Source organism: Abramis brama (genome assembly GCF_963993115.1).
Source record: "Abramis brama genome assembly, chromosome: 2".
Taxonomy (NCBI): domain Eukaryota; kingdom Metazoa; phylum Chordata; class Actinopteri; order Cypriniformes; family Leuciscidae; genus Abramis; species Abramis brama.
The window spans coordinates 53,563,884-53,581,655 of NC_139964.1; the positions used below are offsets into that span (position 1 = coordinate 53,563,884).

The 17,772-nt window shown below is 36.3% G+C and overlaps 2 protein-coding genes across 2 annotated transcripts; one reads left to right on the forward strand and one right to left on the reverse strand.

Moving 5' to 3' along the window:
* The first annotated feature begins 310 nt into the window (after positions 1-310).
* Positions 311-5,499, forward strand: apela (apelin receptor early endogenous ligand). The gene is made up of 3 exons (XM_084107086.1): positions 311-522; positions 2,934-3,023; positions 5,138-5,499. Exons 1-2 carry the CDS (start codon positions 444-446, stop codon positions 3,020-3,022), a joined length of 168 nt encoding a protein of 55 aa, XP_083963212.1. The 5' UTR covers positions 311-443; the 3' UTR covers position 3,023; positions 5,138-5,499.
* Positions 5,500-5,670: 171 nt separating this feature from the next.
* Positions 5,671-16,050, reverse strand: tmem192 (transmembrane protein 192). The gene is made up of 6 exons (XM_084107085.1): positions 15,910-16,050; positions 15,414-15,566; positions 14,948-15,209; positions 13,601-13,738; positions 8,945-9,047; positions 5,671-7,007 (listed from the first exon to the last, which is right to left on the reverse strand). Exons 1-6 carry the CDS (start codon positions 15,937-15,939, stop codon positions 6,896-6,898), a joined length of 798 nt encoding a protein of 265 aa, XP_083963211.1. The 5' UTR covers positions 15,940-16,050; the 3' UTR covers positions 5,671-6,895.
* Positions 16,051-17,772: the final 1,722 nt, after the last annotated feature.

Genomic DNA, 17,772 nt, shown 5'->3' on the forward strand with positions numbered 1-17,772 from the left:
GTGTGCAAAGTATGTGTGTGATGTCCCATGTCCCCACCCAGTTTTAGGTCTTCCATACCCCTCCTTCTGTTGTACCCTCTCCTCCCCCTTTCTCTTGTCTGTATAAAGAGGGGGTGAAGCTATATTGTCTCGACTGGACATTCCCACTCATCAGGTCATCTATCTAGCTAGCCTATCCATCCCTCTGAGGAGAGAGAAGAAAGTGAATATCGCTATCTGAAACTTTGGAAAAGTTGGAGAGCGTGAAAACTGACTGCAGCTGCGCATCCACTTTAAAACTGAATCTTATATGAGCTCCGAGAAAGAAAAAAAAATACTGAGACCGAAAGACACATAAAAGGATTTCTACAGTCCGTTATCGGCATATTCACAGAATTTGCCCTCGAAGGTACCGGACACATCTGAGGACACTCGGGTCTGCGCGAACCTCACACAGCATCACCATGAGATTCTTCCATCCTCTGTATCTCCTTCTGCTGCTGCTGCTGACAGTTCTGTTCATCACCAGCGCCGAGAAACAAGGTATCACAAGACCTGGTTTTTGGGGTAAAGAATATATTAATTCAGCTAATTGAAATATTTGAATATCGACAAAAATGATGTTATGCAAAAAAGTCAAGTCTGTTGTGTGGTGTAGCACTGGATCAAAACACTTGCAAATTAAGAACAAAAAAGGTTTTTAAGTGCTTTTGCTGGCTGATGTAGCCTACCTGCAATTTTAAGTTATTTATTTATAACTTATTTATACGAATTTAGCTCAAAATATCATGTCAATTTTATTAAATTAGATCCCTATTAATTACAGGAAATCATATTTAGTACTGAATCACACGTGATTCTGTTGAATCTGTTTGATGGACTACTAAATTGGAATGAGGTTTTCCGCGCTCTAAACCAAGCGCTAATAACTTCGCACTGAATGAATTTGAATCACCGTACCAGGCTGAAGCCACAGCAAAATTATACCCTAAACAATTTACCCGAGCTGTGAGTTTGTGGTCTAAATTAGGCAGTTTTATAGTGAAATAGTGGCCAAAAAAAAAAAAAAAAACTTAAATTGCGGACATCACGCAAAAAATAATAATATTTCTGATTCACAGATTCAAAAGCAAATGACTCTTATGAACAGGTTCTTTTAATGGTTTGAATCAGTCTGACGAATTGCTCCCCCTCAGAGCGGTTACTGAATCAACATCTGGTTTACTTCGACCTATTAAACTGAGTTATCGTCTCGAAATAAAGTTTTGTGTACTGAAGGTTTGTAAAACAAATAGGCCAATCGTTAGTGACTTGTTGTTCACGGGGAGTAGTTAAAGACAAATTACTTTTTAAAATACATTTTCTAAATGCATTCTAGGCTGTAACATTTTGAATAGCCTAGGCCTATTCGGGTATACCTGAAAGTTTGTAGTAGGCTAAACCTCACAAACTGTTTACCCATTCACCCAGTACCACAAGTCACTATGGATAAACGTCACCTCATTAGTAAACCAAGATCTTGTTGGCATATTTAGGTCTGTCCTGGTTAGTGGTCTGTGCGCAGTCATGGCTGATTTAGGGTCACTGCTTTGAGTGGATTTTAAGTGGCGCTTGACGCTTCTGAAAAGTTCAGTCTTAACTCCAGAAATGAGCTTGGGTTTCACTAAGCCCAAACTTGACCCTTGACTTGAAAATAAATGTTTGTTTTTTCTGTGTGTTTTTTACAGTTCTATACTAAATAGGACTATATGAATATATTTTACACTTGAATATAGCCAAGTTAACCGCACCAATTTATTTGTCCACTGTTTTGGTAGTTTTGCTTTTATCTAAACGCTGAGACATAACCTATTCCTATAACTAAATGTAATTTAGCCTACGTGTATAGCGGCTACACACTCTAATCTCCCGCTGCTGTGGCGGCTATGCGCAATTAATCTGGTGCCCGTGGGCGATCAAGCACCAGCGTTCATTGTTAGTCATGATGTTTAGCACAATAGGTATAATGCATTAGCATAGGGTGACTGCGGTGAAAGAGAGAAAGAGAGGGAGGTACATGGAGTTCGCATATCTTTAGTCAAAGGCAGATATAAAAGCGCCCGGTTCTCCTCCCGTGCGCACCGTGCCATTGTCCTTGCGCCTCTGGGAGAGAATCTAATAGCTGCTTATGGAGGGAAGTGACATGAGCGTTATCACAAGACCTCTGATTGTTATATTGCCTTCCAGATTGTTTGTTACCAACTGGGGAGACCATTCATTTTGATTTTATTTCAGGTAACACCCAAATCTGGGAAGAGTGGGGTGGGCAGGTGGGGGGTGGGGAGTAGCCTACATCTCCCCAACCCCCCAAAATATCAAATTGTCAATATTGAAAAAACAAAAAACAAAACTGTTGATCTCTCTTGAACTGATCATAGAAGATTCACACAGAACTAAATTCAACAAATAAAATCTACATTGAACTAACCCAGCCAACAAAATATGTTCTAAGAACATTTTTATTACGTTCCCGTTAAGTTAGGAAAACTTTATTTCTGAATGTTCAAAATGTCATTTTTTTATATTTAATTTTTTTGTTTTTTTTGTTTTGTTATGTGAACATTAAGAAAACATTCCATTTTGCAAACATTATGGGAGTGTTACTTTTAAATGTTTTCTCAACATTCTGAAACAATTAGGTAGGCCTATAGGAACATTACAAAATGTTAGACGAACATCCAACTAATATGTTTCAGAAAAAAACGGTTCATGAATGATAGATGTTTTTGTGCTAACGTTTTGAGAACATTATTAAAAGCCAGATAACTTTGAACGAATAAGGCTGCTTTGAAACAATCTGTACTGTTATATAGCTCTATATAAATAAATGTGACTTGACTTGACATGAGATATACAGTAACTCAAGTTTAATAGTTCACAGCCCTGACGAGTGTTTTATTTTCCTCCCTTTCCAGATTTTCTCAACCTGAGGCGGAAATATCGCAGACACCACTGCCCAAAGAAGCGTTGTCTACCTCTTCACTCCAGAGTACCATTCCCTTGAGGTGAGACTTTAGTTCACATGCAGGCTATTTATTCCCTTTTATTACTCTGAGGAATGGGCAAATATTGAAAAAGAGTTATCAAAGGGGAGCATCATTAGCAAATCCAAATTCTGACATTCCTAGCATGTATTTGCTGACAAATAATCGTGAAATACCTTGAATTTACTTTTGTGACTCCTTGACAACACAAACTGATTCTTGACTAACAAGTGCGTGCACTTCATTTGAGAATGGTGTTTACCACTCCATTGTGATCTGTGGGTTTGTGTTCTGGAGAAAAGACGGCCAGATTAATTAACAAACCGCCTGTCGGATCTCTAGCGGCCCTAAGCCACAACAGAAACAGACGGAGGTACTTTGGGTTAAATACCCTGTACTAAATGAGCTGGGACATTATTGGATCTTTATAGCTGTGTGACTTTCTCTCGGACCGGGAGTAAACACAAACACTCCACACCCACCCACACATACACACACACACAAAAGAGTGGAAACCTACATAGCCACACAGAGACACACAGACGGACGAGAAAAGCCCTACCCCCATAAATTCAACCCATTTTAACTATCTGCCACACACACTGTAAAACTTGGGTGGGACGCCTAGTAATGCCAGTCCTCAGAAACACCTGGTGGCCTTTTCAGTGAAGGGAGAACAGTTATGTAATGGTTTAGCAATGGAATTTAAAAGACAGAATTGAAGGAAAAAATAAATATAGATATAAAAAAAAAAAATGTTTTTGTGATCATCAATTGTTTGATCATTAATTAATTTTTAAAAAATTCAATGTTTCAAATTTTAGGTTGTTGGTTGTTGTATTTCTTAGGTTTTTAGTGAAAGCCTAAGCAAGGACAAAAGCAAATTAGATATCAGCTAGAAGCATACAGACCATCTGAGGCTCAGTACTGTGAAATAGGCTAATGTTATTCTGTATTGTCCCTGTTACATAAAACGTCAGATAAAATAAAATATATAAAATAAAAGTAGTCAGACTAAAGAGGAAATACTAAACGAGGATTATCAAATATTAAATAGCATACCAAGGGGGTCATAAGGTGGTACAGGGGTGAATGAAGTTTGTGTGTGAGGTTATGGGGAGAAAATGTCTCCTCAAAGACAGCAATTTCCGAAATCCTTGTCCTTGTAGGGAAATGTTTTGGTCCCCATGAGGAAAACAGCTGATAAATCATACTGTTGTTAAGTGATGTTAAAAAAAAAAAAAAGTTTTCTGTGATGGGTAGACTTAGGGGACAGAATATACAGTTTGTACACTATTAAAATCATTATGTCTATGAGAAGTCCCCATGGAAACCCAACGTGTGTGTGTGTTTTTTGGCTGCTAAAGGCCTTTTTGTTACTTAAAAAGCAACTTGGATTCGGTTCTTTCATAAAAATTCACCTGACCCCTCAAAATTATTTATAATTTTAAATGAACCAATTATTTATAACTCTTACTAAAATTTGTAACAAAATATCTTGATGTTACATTGAACATTTTACCTTTCACCATCATAAAATATCTTCATAAAAAAACTTCAAATAATACACTTTTTAAAATTACTTTTTACACCACACAGGTCATTAAATTTAAACTTTTGTTGAATATGGCATATTCGTTTCCCAAAACCATTTGTAACCAACATAAATAAATAGAGTACATAGGAACTTGAAGTGTGTTTTAAAGTACATTTTTTTATCTAGTAAATTATATTGTATCAGTGTTTTGTATTATAATATGAATGATATTGTATATATATTACAGTGCATTAGTTTTCTTTATCTTGACACGATCATTCAACCATGAGCACATGTTGTAAATGGTGATATGTGTGACACTGTATCTGCGGGGACACACATTCACTGTGACAGCCTACCGGAGCCGCCTACTGTTTTCAGACACTCTGGAGAGGTTGTCACCTTTAACCTTTACTCTGTGACCCCCACACAATGAGCCAGAGCTAGTCTGGAGTTAACAAAACACACAAACAGACACACACACACACACATTTATATAGAATCAATGTCTAAAAGAAAAGCTGCACAAAGATCACATAAATATCCATTCCATAGCCGTGCATTGTGGATTTAAACTTTTTGTTTTGTTCTCCATCAGGTTTTACAACTCTAGAGGAACCTCTACACAACTTCTTCAAGCATTAGGAAACCCAAAGACCAGCAATGGATGGAAAAAGTTTCATATCAGACTCCCTGAGGGCTGTTCATTCGCCCATATATTGTAACCAAGCCATGTTAGTCACTTCTGTATAGAGGGAGTGTATTGTTTTATGAATGTTAGTGAACAAGTTATGGGGAGATCCACTGCAACAGAACACGCTAAAACTCATCGCTCAATCAGTTTGAGTTTGCCAGAATCATTGTAAATAGTAAGGACTGAATGAAATGTTTATATGTTAAGTTATGCACTTCAAATGTTTTATTATTATCCTGATTAAATAAAAAGTGTATTGTCTTTTCACCTGGGCTCAACGCGTCTTATAATCCATACGGCTTGTCAAAGTCTTTCAAATTCACAAGCTGCTACTGTATGAAAAGAGGAAAAAGAGTGTGTTATACTGGAATCACTAGACTGTATAGTTCCATTTTTGATTGACAGCTTCCAAAATGAAAAATCCCCAATCAGAAAAGTTAACATTCCCAATCCAAGATGGAGATTTATTTTAGCCTCTTTTAACATGGATCCACAGACGATTTCCAAACAACAGATTTTCATGTTCAACACTTTTATCCCAAGTTTCATGTCACCAAAATTGACCCCTGCAGACCCTCATGACTGTATGTAAAGGTCATTAAGTCTTTTAAATTATAAGTTTACCTTTTCTTTAAACCATAAAATGACATGTGGTGCAACCCATCAAAAATGATCTATAATTAGAGTAAGGATTTATAATTTTGTACTAATATCTGGATATCACATTGAAAAGTTTACCTTTAACCATCATAAAATGTCTAAAAACTTTTCAAAATAATAATTAAGATGTGTACACTTACCTATACTCACAGTGTAAAGAAATTTTATTTTTTATTAGGTTACACCACACGTCATTAAATGTAAACTTTTATTAAACATGGCACAAAAAAAACTTGATACTTGAAAACTCCACTCTTTTGTGAACTTGATGCGTGTTCTAAACTACATTTTCTATCTAGTATTATCTTATCCCTTTCTTTATCTAGACATGCACATCACCTACCAGACTCAATAAAATGTGTTAATTTTTATTCCCAAAAAGTTTGTCAATTTTATCCACATTATTTTACATAAAAATACAGTAGTTCAAACAATCTGTGAGATTAAGCAACAGGACTAAAAAGGTCAGTATTTAAAGTTTTCTGGCTCCTACACACCACCAGAAATATCCTTCCAACACAATTATTACACACAAAAGCAGCACAGACCCACAAAGCAAAAATACAAATTATTAACAATATAAGTCAAATTAAGTACACAATTAACTCAACTGCTGTACCCTCTTGTTCATGTTCTCACATACATGCACACAGAGAAACGGAAGTCGCACGATAAAGCTTTTGGTTTGATAAGATCACGCTATCCCACAAACTCATAATGAGCGTCTTTATTGAACATTTCTGCAGCCGAGGGTTTTTGACTTCCCAATTGCGGCCATTGTCTACTCAGACTTGTCGTCATGGAAACACGAGAGCGTCGTTAGAGAGGTTACCAAGGATCGTTTCCCACAAAAAGTCTTCTGATCAGTGAGCCATGGCTGCTGATGCCAGTCAAGATAGACGCACTCTCACACACACACACTCGCACGCAACGCTTCAGACCCCATCATAAGCACAAGCAGTCCTGAGTCACTCTCTCTGTTTGAACGTGTCAGGCTCTGATCTACTGGCCGGTCAGCGCGAGGATCCTCCTGCTCAGAACGCTGTTGTGCCGTTTCAGATAATCAATCAGGTCCGCCTGCTTTTCCACCACATCCTCCAGACTGGAGCCGTCCCTGTCAAATAAACCACAGAACACATGTGCACCTGTTTGACCTGTCCACAGCACATGGGCTTGAAATGTGTGTGTGTGTGTGTACATTTAAAAACAGTACATTTAGGGATGCCCCAATATGGTCTGTTTTGGCTGATACAGATAACTATATACTGTTCAGTATGAGAGATCAATCTGCATTTTGTGAGACGCCAAACGTCTACTGTGGAAAACTGCTCATTATAAAACGGGTGCAAGTGCAGTGAACAATCTTTCTTTTACTACAACCGTGTAACTAATTTAGGCCTACTACGACGCACTGGAATAAAGAAATTATACATGCCTACTACAGCCCAACTTTTTATTTTTATTTTAAGTAAACTTGAAAAAAATCTGGGTTTCTGCAGGTTTTATATTTGAACGCTAAAACAACAACAAATATCTGCCAATGGGCTTAGAAAAATCTTTTTTTTTTCTATTTTTCTCAGGACCTTAAAGGGTTAGTTCACCCAAAAATGAAAATTCTGTCAGTAATTACTCACCCTCATGTTGTTCCAACCGCGTAAGACCTTCGTTCATCTACGGAACATAAATTAAGATATTTTTGATGAAATCTGAGTTCTGGATCACTTCTCCATAGGCTGCTAGGTGACCGAAACTTGCTGGCCCAGAAAAGTTATTAAAGAGATCGTTAATATAGTCCAAGTGACTACAGTGGCTCAATCTTAAGTATATCAAGCGACGAGAATACTTTTTGTGCGCAAAAACAAACAAAAATAACGACTTTATTCCACTATTCATTTCCTTCTCTCAGGGCCTCGTAGTGTTTTTGCGCTGCGCGTCTGTGTTACACGTCATCACGCATCACACACATGACCAGCGTCGGCCAATTATGAGCCTACGCGGTGACGTGTAACACAGACGCGCAGCGCAAAAACACTACGAGGCCCAGAGAGAAGGAAATGAATAGTGGAATAAAGTCGTTATTTTTGTTTGTTTTTGCGCACAAAAAGTTTTTTCGTCGCTTGATATACTTAAGATTGAGCCACTGTAGTCACTTGGACTATATTAACAATCTCTTTAATAACTTTTCTGGGCCAGCAAGTTTCGGTCACCTAGCAGCCTATGGAGAAGTGATCCAGCACTCAGATTTCATCAAAAATATCTTAATTTGTGTTCCGAAGATGAACGAAGGTCTTACGCGGTTGGAACAACATGAGGGTGAGTAATTACTGACAGAATTTTCATTTTTGGGTGAACTAACCCTTTAAGAAATCATTCGAATATGCTGATTTGGTGCTCAAGGAATAAACAGCGAACAATTCAAGAACAGCATTTATTTGAATTCTTTTTGTTTTGTTACAATGTGAAAGTCTTTACTGTCAGTTTTGATCTATTTAATGTGCCCTTGCCGAATATTAAAAATACATATCTTACTGACCCCAAACTTTTGAATGGGACTATATATATTCCAATGTGTTAAGAACTTTCTGCTATTGTATTGGTTTTACAATGAAGAGCAGTTTCCACTCTACAATAAATAAATAGGCTAGTAATTATTTCTGTTATTAACTTTATAATAAACAAATTAAATGAATAGCTATCAGTGTTACTAAAGTTTTAGTTACTAGACCGATATAATTCAAAAGTGAAATTTATAAAACGATAATCTTTAAAAAAATATTCTTTGATTATTTACCAAGTACAATTTGTATGTATACTACTGGTAGACTGATATGAGTTTTTCTATGCCCAATATGGAGATGCAAATGCTAAAATTAAATACTCATTTACTCTACTGAAAAAACAAAAAACAGAATGGACAAAAATTCACATTATCAACTTAAAAAGGCTGTTGGTTTACTAATACTTCTGCTAAACGGCTTCTCAAGATGGTCCAACATAAGCTGATTAATATGTCTATTCTATATATATAGTTCTGTCACCAATGTGTGTTACCTGAAGCCTGTCTCGGTATGCGCTTCGCTGGAGCAGCCATGAGATCGCTCCTGTTCAGTCACATCAGGATGGGGCTTCTTGCTATTAAACTTCCTCACATGTACTGAAACACACAAAATACAAAGAGATAATTGTACAAAAATAAATAAATAAATAACACAGGTAAGGTTTTCTCCACCCCACTCTCATTCTTCTTTCCTTCCAATAACACTAAATATACAGCGGGGTCCAAACGTCTAAGATCACAATGGCTACTCCTTTAACATGATAAACAGGGAGAGTATTTACCATCGAAAAAATGAGACAAGTTAAAATTGAGCCAGACAGAAATGTTGATAGCTGTAGTGTGCGTCTGACGGCGCAATGTGAGCTAGGTGTGTGAAGACACACGTTCAGTGTGTGTGAGCAGGAGTCACGTTCAGCGCGGATACTCTTCACCACAAGGTGTGCTAGAAGACGCGTGGTTAGTGTGTGTTTTGGGAGCGTGAGAACACAGGGCAACTGTGGGATTTCACACATCACTTCCCTCCTCTCTCACACCTTTAATGTATCTCTCAATCAGCAAACTTTCACTTCCTACACTGGGAAGAACAGCGAGTTCAAGCAGATTCGACCAGAATCTGAACCAAAGATTCTAGAGTTCACAATATGTGCATGATATCTAAAGAGTGGGAAAGAGAGAAAAAAAATTGTATAGCGAGTACATTTTAAATATATTGACAATTATTTGGATAGCTGGTGTTGTGGTTTCTCTCTTTCAACATTCCATGCCTTTCTTCAAGCAAAGTCACTCACAGAGGAACTAATAGTGTACAAATATATAGCTAAATTACTTATTTTATAAATAATAAAATCTTCAACACTGGAAACTATATAACCATTAAGACGTTTGGGTTCAGCAATATGTTTGTTTTTTTTAATAAATTAATTATAAGCATTCATTGTAATAAATTGATCAAAAGACAAGACTAATGAATAAGACATTTTTTCTGACCCTTTTACATGCAAAAATGTCTATTTCAAATAAGTACTGTCATTTTAAACTTTCTATACATTAAAGAATTCTGGGGGGAAAAAATAGCGTGCTTTACCCAGCAATATTATGCAGAAGAAGAAAGTGTAGAATAAATGTTTTTGAGCACCAAATCAGCATATTAGAATGATTTCTGACACTGAAGACTGGAGTAATCACATTAATTAATAAATTACATTCTAAAATATATTAAAATAGAAAACAGTTCAATTGTAATAATATTTTACAATATTACAGTTTTTACTGTATTGTTTTTATTAAATACGGCCTTTGTGAGCTGGAATAGACTTCTTTCAGCATTTTTAAAAATGTTACGACCCAAACTTTTGAACAGTAGTTTAACTGTATTATTTCATCTGTATCATCCCCAGACAACTATTCAGTCAGTCAAAACGGTCAGTCAAAACGGGTACTATAATAACACCACTTGCGGTTTACAGAACAGACAAAATGCACAGAAGACATTCAAGTTTTCTAGCGATCGGCAGGAGATCCCTTATATCTAGAGCGACAATGATGTCAGACAGAGCAATGTTTGAGATGTTAATGATACTTGGTGATATTTGTCTCTGCATTTTAATATTGAAATAATAACATGCTTAGCCTCAAATGCTAATGCATCTTAAAAGTGGTGCTATAGGATCAAACATATCTGTCTAAATATAATCTACAAATCAAAGTGGAAAATATCTCAGGGTCTCTGAATACACTCTAATTACACCATAATCACCTAAAACATTAACACACACATACACAAACCTCCGCGTTGTTCCTGACCCACACCTGGCCAACCCATCACAAACACACCAATCAGATAAAACTGCTCTTTCTTCAATCACCTGCAGGAAATGGGGGCCAACAGGCCATTGAGTTGGGCAGGAAGGAGATCAGGGATTCCCTCTTTAGAGATAATGCACACCTTTTCTCTCGCTCTGAAGTGTCATATAAGTGTAATATATAATAGTAAATGGAGCTTAAGCATTTATTTGAGACAAATACAGTGTATATGCGAGTTTAGATACGTAATGTTGTAAGGTTATTAGGGTAATTCGTCAGATCTGTCACCATACATCGAGAATAGGCTTTAAAGAATGTTTTTAAAGAGAAAGAGTGACAGTCTTTCTGATATACGTGTCACATTCCTTATATCTTTGCTAAACAGTAGTGCTTCCCTCCTCAAAAGACACCGTACAAATAAACACCATTACAATAAACCAAACCCAGCGGTCAATAATTCATGACATTTGCATTCTAACACAATGTTGCACAGAAGTCCAATCCATAGAAAAATGTTAGCACTTTTGTGCGACATACACTCGCTCTTAGAACTGAGAAGCATTTCATTCCGGAGCTCGGGATGAAAAGCACGGTCAACTTTAAATCAATGGGTTCCCTCAAGCATCATATTTCTCCATTTCATTCCAATGGCATCCTTGAGCACATCTGAACATGACGGGGGCCGAGCGCATGTTCTTCGTGCATCGCGGTAAAACAATGCCGGTCCCAATCACCTCCCTCGCCCCCTTTGAAGGGCCCTAAACTTCCTTTGAAGTGCAGAGGCGGCATACGGCCCATACAGAACGCTGCATTCATGTTCAAATGAAGAGAGAGAGGCAGAGATACAACATCACAGAGGACACTTCAAAGACCCTGGAGCATGACTCTGACCTAACTGCACCTTCCTTTAGGAAAGGGACAGAGAGATGGATATATGGATAGGAGGTGATAAACAGTGGTTAAATGGATAGAGATCACTCGTTAGCACAATAAATGTGAAGAAAATAATTGTTTTTTGATCGAGATCATTTTTTTGGAATCATCTCAAGTGCGAGTGACCAAAAAAAGTTTCCTAAATTTGTAATTTAGGAAAATGCAATCTAGCTACATCCATGTAATGTCTACAGCCACTTTTTTATTTTATTTTTAAACTGAATATATATAGTTTTAAAAAAAATTATATTATCAGCATAACAATTTGAGTGAAAAGTTTAAATAAAAAATTAATATGAATTTCAAATTTTCAGCAGCACTCAAGCTTAATGAGATCCAGTTTGTGCGAACCCTGATAATCATGTTATTTTATCCACAAGGTTTTAAAATGCTCCAAGGAGCAAAAATAGAAATATAAAAGGTGCATAATCCTAAATATTTCATTTAATTTTACATCAGAATTTGCAAAAATAAATAAATAAATACATAAAACACTGTGAAAACGTTATTTCCAGATTTTTAATCAAAGATTTTTGATGTGGACTTTTGAACCTCACTGGACCTATACATTAAAAACTTGGGGTTTAGTAACGTTTTTGAAACACTTATACTCACCAAGACTACATTTATTTGATATTATTATTAATATGATTACAATTTATAAAAAATGTAAAATAACTTAAAATGTAATTTATTCCTGTGATTGAATTCCTCAATTTTAGCATAATTACTGCAGTCTTCAGTGTCACATGATCCAACAGAAACCATTCTTATATGCTGATTTAAATGCTTAAGAAGCATTTATAATTTCTTATTGTACTATCAATGTTGAAAATAGTTGTGCAGCTTAATATTTTTGTGGAAACCATGAAAAAACCTTTTCTTTGATGAATAGAAAGTTCAAAAGCACAGCATTAATTTAAAACAGAAATCCTTGTATCATTAAAAATATCTTTACTGTCACTATTGACCTATGTAATGCATTCTTGCAAAATAAAAGTATACTTTTTTTTTTTTTTACTGAACGCAAACTATTGAAAGGTAGTGTATAAGCATACAAACACAAAATAAAACACATCTAAAAGATTTTCCTGTGAAAGAGTGATATATGAGACACAAGGTGATATCTACTGATAGACCTCATTGAGAATGAAGTGAGCGAGTGAGGGTGTGTCTCTATAGATAACATGTGGTCAAGCTTCACTTCACTAATCATCTCTGGAATCCAGGCACTGATACGAGAATGTGTGTAAGTGTGTGTGTGTGTCAACAGTAAAGACAATGCCATGGTGTATTAGGGTGGGGTGGATTCAGGTTGCCTTTGGCAAAGATGAGCTGTGTGTCCATAACAAGCCTCTTCCCCCCACATATGGTCTTTCTCTTTGACATTCTCTCAAATATCCCCCATCTTCTCCATCCCTTTCCACAGGTGAGAAAAGAGTTATTTGTTATTTTATCATAAGGAGCACAGAAAAAAAGAGGCTGAGAGGGAAAACAGCTGCCTAGTGTGTTTCTAAAGGGGATAAGGACAGAAGCTTGGGTATTGTAATGCATGCTGGGGGAGGTGTGCATGTACAGTCCTTGTGGCAACTACTACTCACAATTAGCCACCAAAACAAGTGTATTTTTTGTGAGCGGTAGCATTGCAGAGAATAGCTAATATATGATGATGTGAGCTTCACAATGACCAATGTTTTCTACAGAGAAACTAAAACTACATAATTCTACTGTCAGAAGGACAACATATAGTGCAAAAAATACAGCTTAATAGCCAGTGAGATATATAGATTCTATTGGCAGGCAGGTGTAGCAAAAATATGTGTGAGAAAAATATAGGAGGTTTGGGGTATTTTTCCATATTAGAATAAACCATGAAGAAATTTTGTGCGAATGTAACCAGTGTGTGGGAGTACCTGTATATCTAATCAAGCATATAAGTGTCAGCAGTAGTTCCAGACAGATGATGGACAACAGAAGATATACAGACAGATTCTTCACACTTGCATCCAGCAGAGAGGATGGAGCAATTACAGTCAGGATCAATGCATTACCTACATAAGAGAGAAGAGAGAGCAGTTCTGCATTATATCAGACACGAATATCTGTATTAGCCATTAAAAAAAAAAAAAAAAAACTGTTGATCACTGGTTAGGAGTGTAAATATTTCATTGATTATGGCTTATTAACTAGATAACACACTGCATAAAATCTGTGATTTAGTCGTGGTTCAGTACGAATCAATTTGGTATGATTCACAAATATTTGCCCAAAACATACACTACTGTTAAAAAGTTTGAGAATTTTTTATATATTTTTGAAAAGACGTCTATTATGCTCACGAAGGCTGCATTTATTTGATAAAAAATATAGCAATATTGTGACATTTTATTACAATTCGAATTAACTGTTTTCTCTTTTGATATATTTTAAAATGTAATTCATTCCTGTGATGGCAAAGCTGAATTTTCAGCATCATTACTCCAGCTCTTCAGTGTCACATGATCCTTCAGAAATCATTCTAATATGCTGATTTGCTGCTCAAGAAATATTTATTATTAATAATGTTGAAAACAGTTGTGCTGCTTAATATATTTGTCATATTTTGTGGAAAATGTTAAACTTTTTTCAGAATACTTTGATCAATAGAAAGTTTATAAGAACATAATTTGTTTAAAATATTTTTTTTCTAACATTTTAAAAGTCTTTACTGTCACATTTGATCATTTTAATGATTCCTTGCTAAATAAAAGTGTTTTTTTTGGAATGGTAGTGTAAATGTTATCATATTAGAATATTGACAAAAACAATACACCAGGATTTAGATTGTATTAAGGATAATAAATGAAAGCAACTACATCAAATTAATTAAAAACAATCATAATCTAAAACAGGTCTTAACTCTGACCCTTGAGGTCCACTTTCTGCATAGTTTTCCTCCAAATCGAACACACCCAAACAAGCTAATCAAGGTCTTCAGGATTACATGAAAGATATAGGTGAGCTTTATCAGGTTTGGAGCTAAACTCTGCAGGAAAAAAGTTCAGAAGCCCCGATCTAAACATTCCATAATCAATGTATATTAACACTCCCAATGATAGCTTATGTGCTGCCATCTAGTGGTCATTTGTGAACTATAACACTGGTATTTGGACAATACTTAAATTAGCATTAGCAAGTTATTTATGGAGATTCCCTGTATGAAGTGGCAAAGAAGCAGAGGGGGAAATGTGACATTAACATGGTGTGAAATATCTTTTCACCTGCAGAGTGAATGAGCAGAGGAAGGTTTTTTATTCCTCGGGTCAACCTGTAGAAGTCCAGGTAACCTCTCCGTCTCACAGCACTATGTTGACGCTGGACAAATCTGTCAAATATAAAGACCATCACCCAGAGTGCAACTTTCCCCAGTAACACCACAGTCTTGGAGTCGATCCCCTGCAATGCTGCAGTGCACTCAGGAGTGTGCTCATCAGATATCCAGCAAAACAATGTGATTGCAATACACAACGCCACATAAACCACCTGCAACACACAGAGAAATGACTCAAAAAGTACATTGTGAGTCTGTCTGCAACAGGTTTATTATCATAACTGAAAGTAGAATTTCCAATCAAATCTGGAACAACATTAAGGTGAGTAAATAACAGATTTGCCATACTTTAAGTAGCCTAACTTTTCTGAGTTGGGCAACAGTGAATGTTTTTGCAATGGTCTGTTTCTACTCACATGAAAAAACGAGAGGACACTCACTGCCCAATGAGTGGATAATCCCTGAAACTCTCTCTTGATTACTGACTCAAGTGCATCTTGGGATACAAGTGGTCCATCAATGAGAGGGTCATCGTCAGTGCTTTGTGTAAAATCTACATTTGTGTTATTCTAGTCACCAAAACAACAGAGACACATACAGGTTAGATCGTGCGTTGTAATCTAATAGTCATAGCATCCATACACTACAGCAATTTGCTGAAAGCTGCTTTGCTAGCATTAACTGTTACTTTGAAGTCATGCATTTCAAAGTGTTAATGCATGAACTGTATTAGGGCCCAATAATGACTCTCTATTCCACAAAAAAAAAAGAAAAAAAATGTAAAAGACTCCTGTCACCAGCTAAACGACCTAGGGAATAGCGCCATTATCAAAACATTGGTGATTTCGTAACGTTACATGTTTTTACAACAAGTAGTAAGAACAGCAAGAGAAACAAAATAATTATACACACGCCATAAGCCGATGTGCGCTCGGACTCCATGACCGATCATCACAGGCAAAGCCACAACTCTAGATTTAAGCAAAAACCTCCGACATAAACATTTCTAAATTGGATTTCCGGGTGGCTGGCGATATAACCAATCCTACTATCACAAAGGCATGGCATATGAATATTAATTTCGTTACGCGGCACTCGTTCTTTACTCTTAGGTGATTGGCTTAGAGTAGGACGTCAGTAGGCGGAACCAGACACCGGATGTATGCAGCTGACGCCGAAAGAGTCCGTCATATTGGTCCGGGCAAGACTGCTGCTTTTCTGGACAAAAAGCACAATTACCTTCACATTCTTCCCAATTAATTAGAATCTCACTTGTTAGAACTTGAAAATGATTTATTGTCATAAGGAATTTTACAAAATAAATCTCGCTTGTCAAGCATAGATTTGTTTTTGTTTTCTTGGTTAATAATTGTGGAGACGTCCCTAATGTAATGTAATGTAATATAATCTAATGTAGGCCTACATGAAATACGCATAACGTTTTTCATTGTGGAAATGTTTTATTTTTCTGTCTTCATCACCGGCATTTTAGCTTTTTCACTTGAATCACGTCAAAGGATGTCACAGGACAATTTCAAATAAATGTGAAGATAATTGTGAATATTTTCATGCTCTATCATGCTTTTCATGCTCTGTCCTGAAGATTTTCATGCTCTGATCCGTTGAAGACTTTCAATCTTATGACATTAAAAAAAAAAAAAAAAACATTTAAAAAACAAATGTGTAAATTAAATGTTAAAAATATATTATGATCTAAATCAAGAGTGCAGTAAGCATAAAATCAATAATACAATGTGTCACAATTATTTATGACTGTTTTGACCCAAATGAAGTTTTGACAAAAGTTGCTGTAGCCTACTTTTTATTAGACTGATGTATAAAGACCTTGAAAACAAAGAAAAGGTAAATTTGTGAATATTTGGAGATCACAAAAAATTAATCTGATTAATTTTCAAGGACACTAGTACTTCCTCATAGTTAAAGGGATAGTTCACCCAAAAATCATTTACTCACCCTTGAGTTGTTCCAAAATTGTATTAATTTCTGTCTTCTGCTGAATACAAAGGAAGATATTTTGAAGAATATGAGTAACCAGTTGATGGGCCCCATTGATTTCCATATGAGAAAAAAACACGAAAAAAAAAAAAAAAACACTATGGAAGTCAATGGGGTCCATCAACTGTTTGGTTACTTACATTCTACAAAATGTCTTCTTTTGTATTCAGCAGAAGACAGAAATTAATACAGGTTTGGAACAACTTGGAGGGTGAGTAAATTATGATAGCATTTTCTTTTTGGGGGACTATCCCTTTATAGTGCACTATGTGCCATTTACTGTGTAGAAAATAGTAAATGTGTGAACAAGTGACCGATTTTAGCCGCAGCTACAGCATGTACTTATAATGTAGGGGGCGGGACGCTTTATATTCTAGAGAGCATTAGATTGGACAGAAAATCTGACGAGAATGTCATCAAAATCATTGACTACGTTTACAAGCTGTCAATATTCGGGTTATGGTTGGGTTAAGGTCACTTTTTGGGTTTCTGAAACATTCGGAATAACCCGTTTACATGCATGAGCAGAGAGAGTTACCCCTGTATGGAATTTGTAATCAATTGGCAATATCCCGATGTAAACGGCGACGCACGGTTAGCGTCTGGACGTATAGTCTAGATGGGATGTACCCAAAAAGTGAAAGTGAGGAGCATTTATGGGTACAAGTCGGGAACGGCCTACTTCACATATTTCAAGGGTGCTGAATCCAAAAAAACTGGTACCCAAGCGAAATTGTGAGTTTTTGACCTTCTAATTTG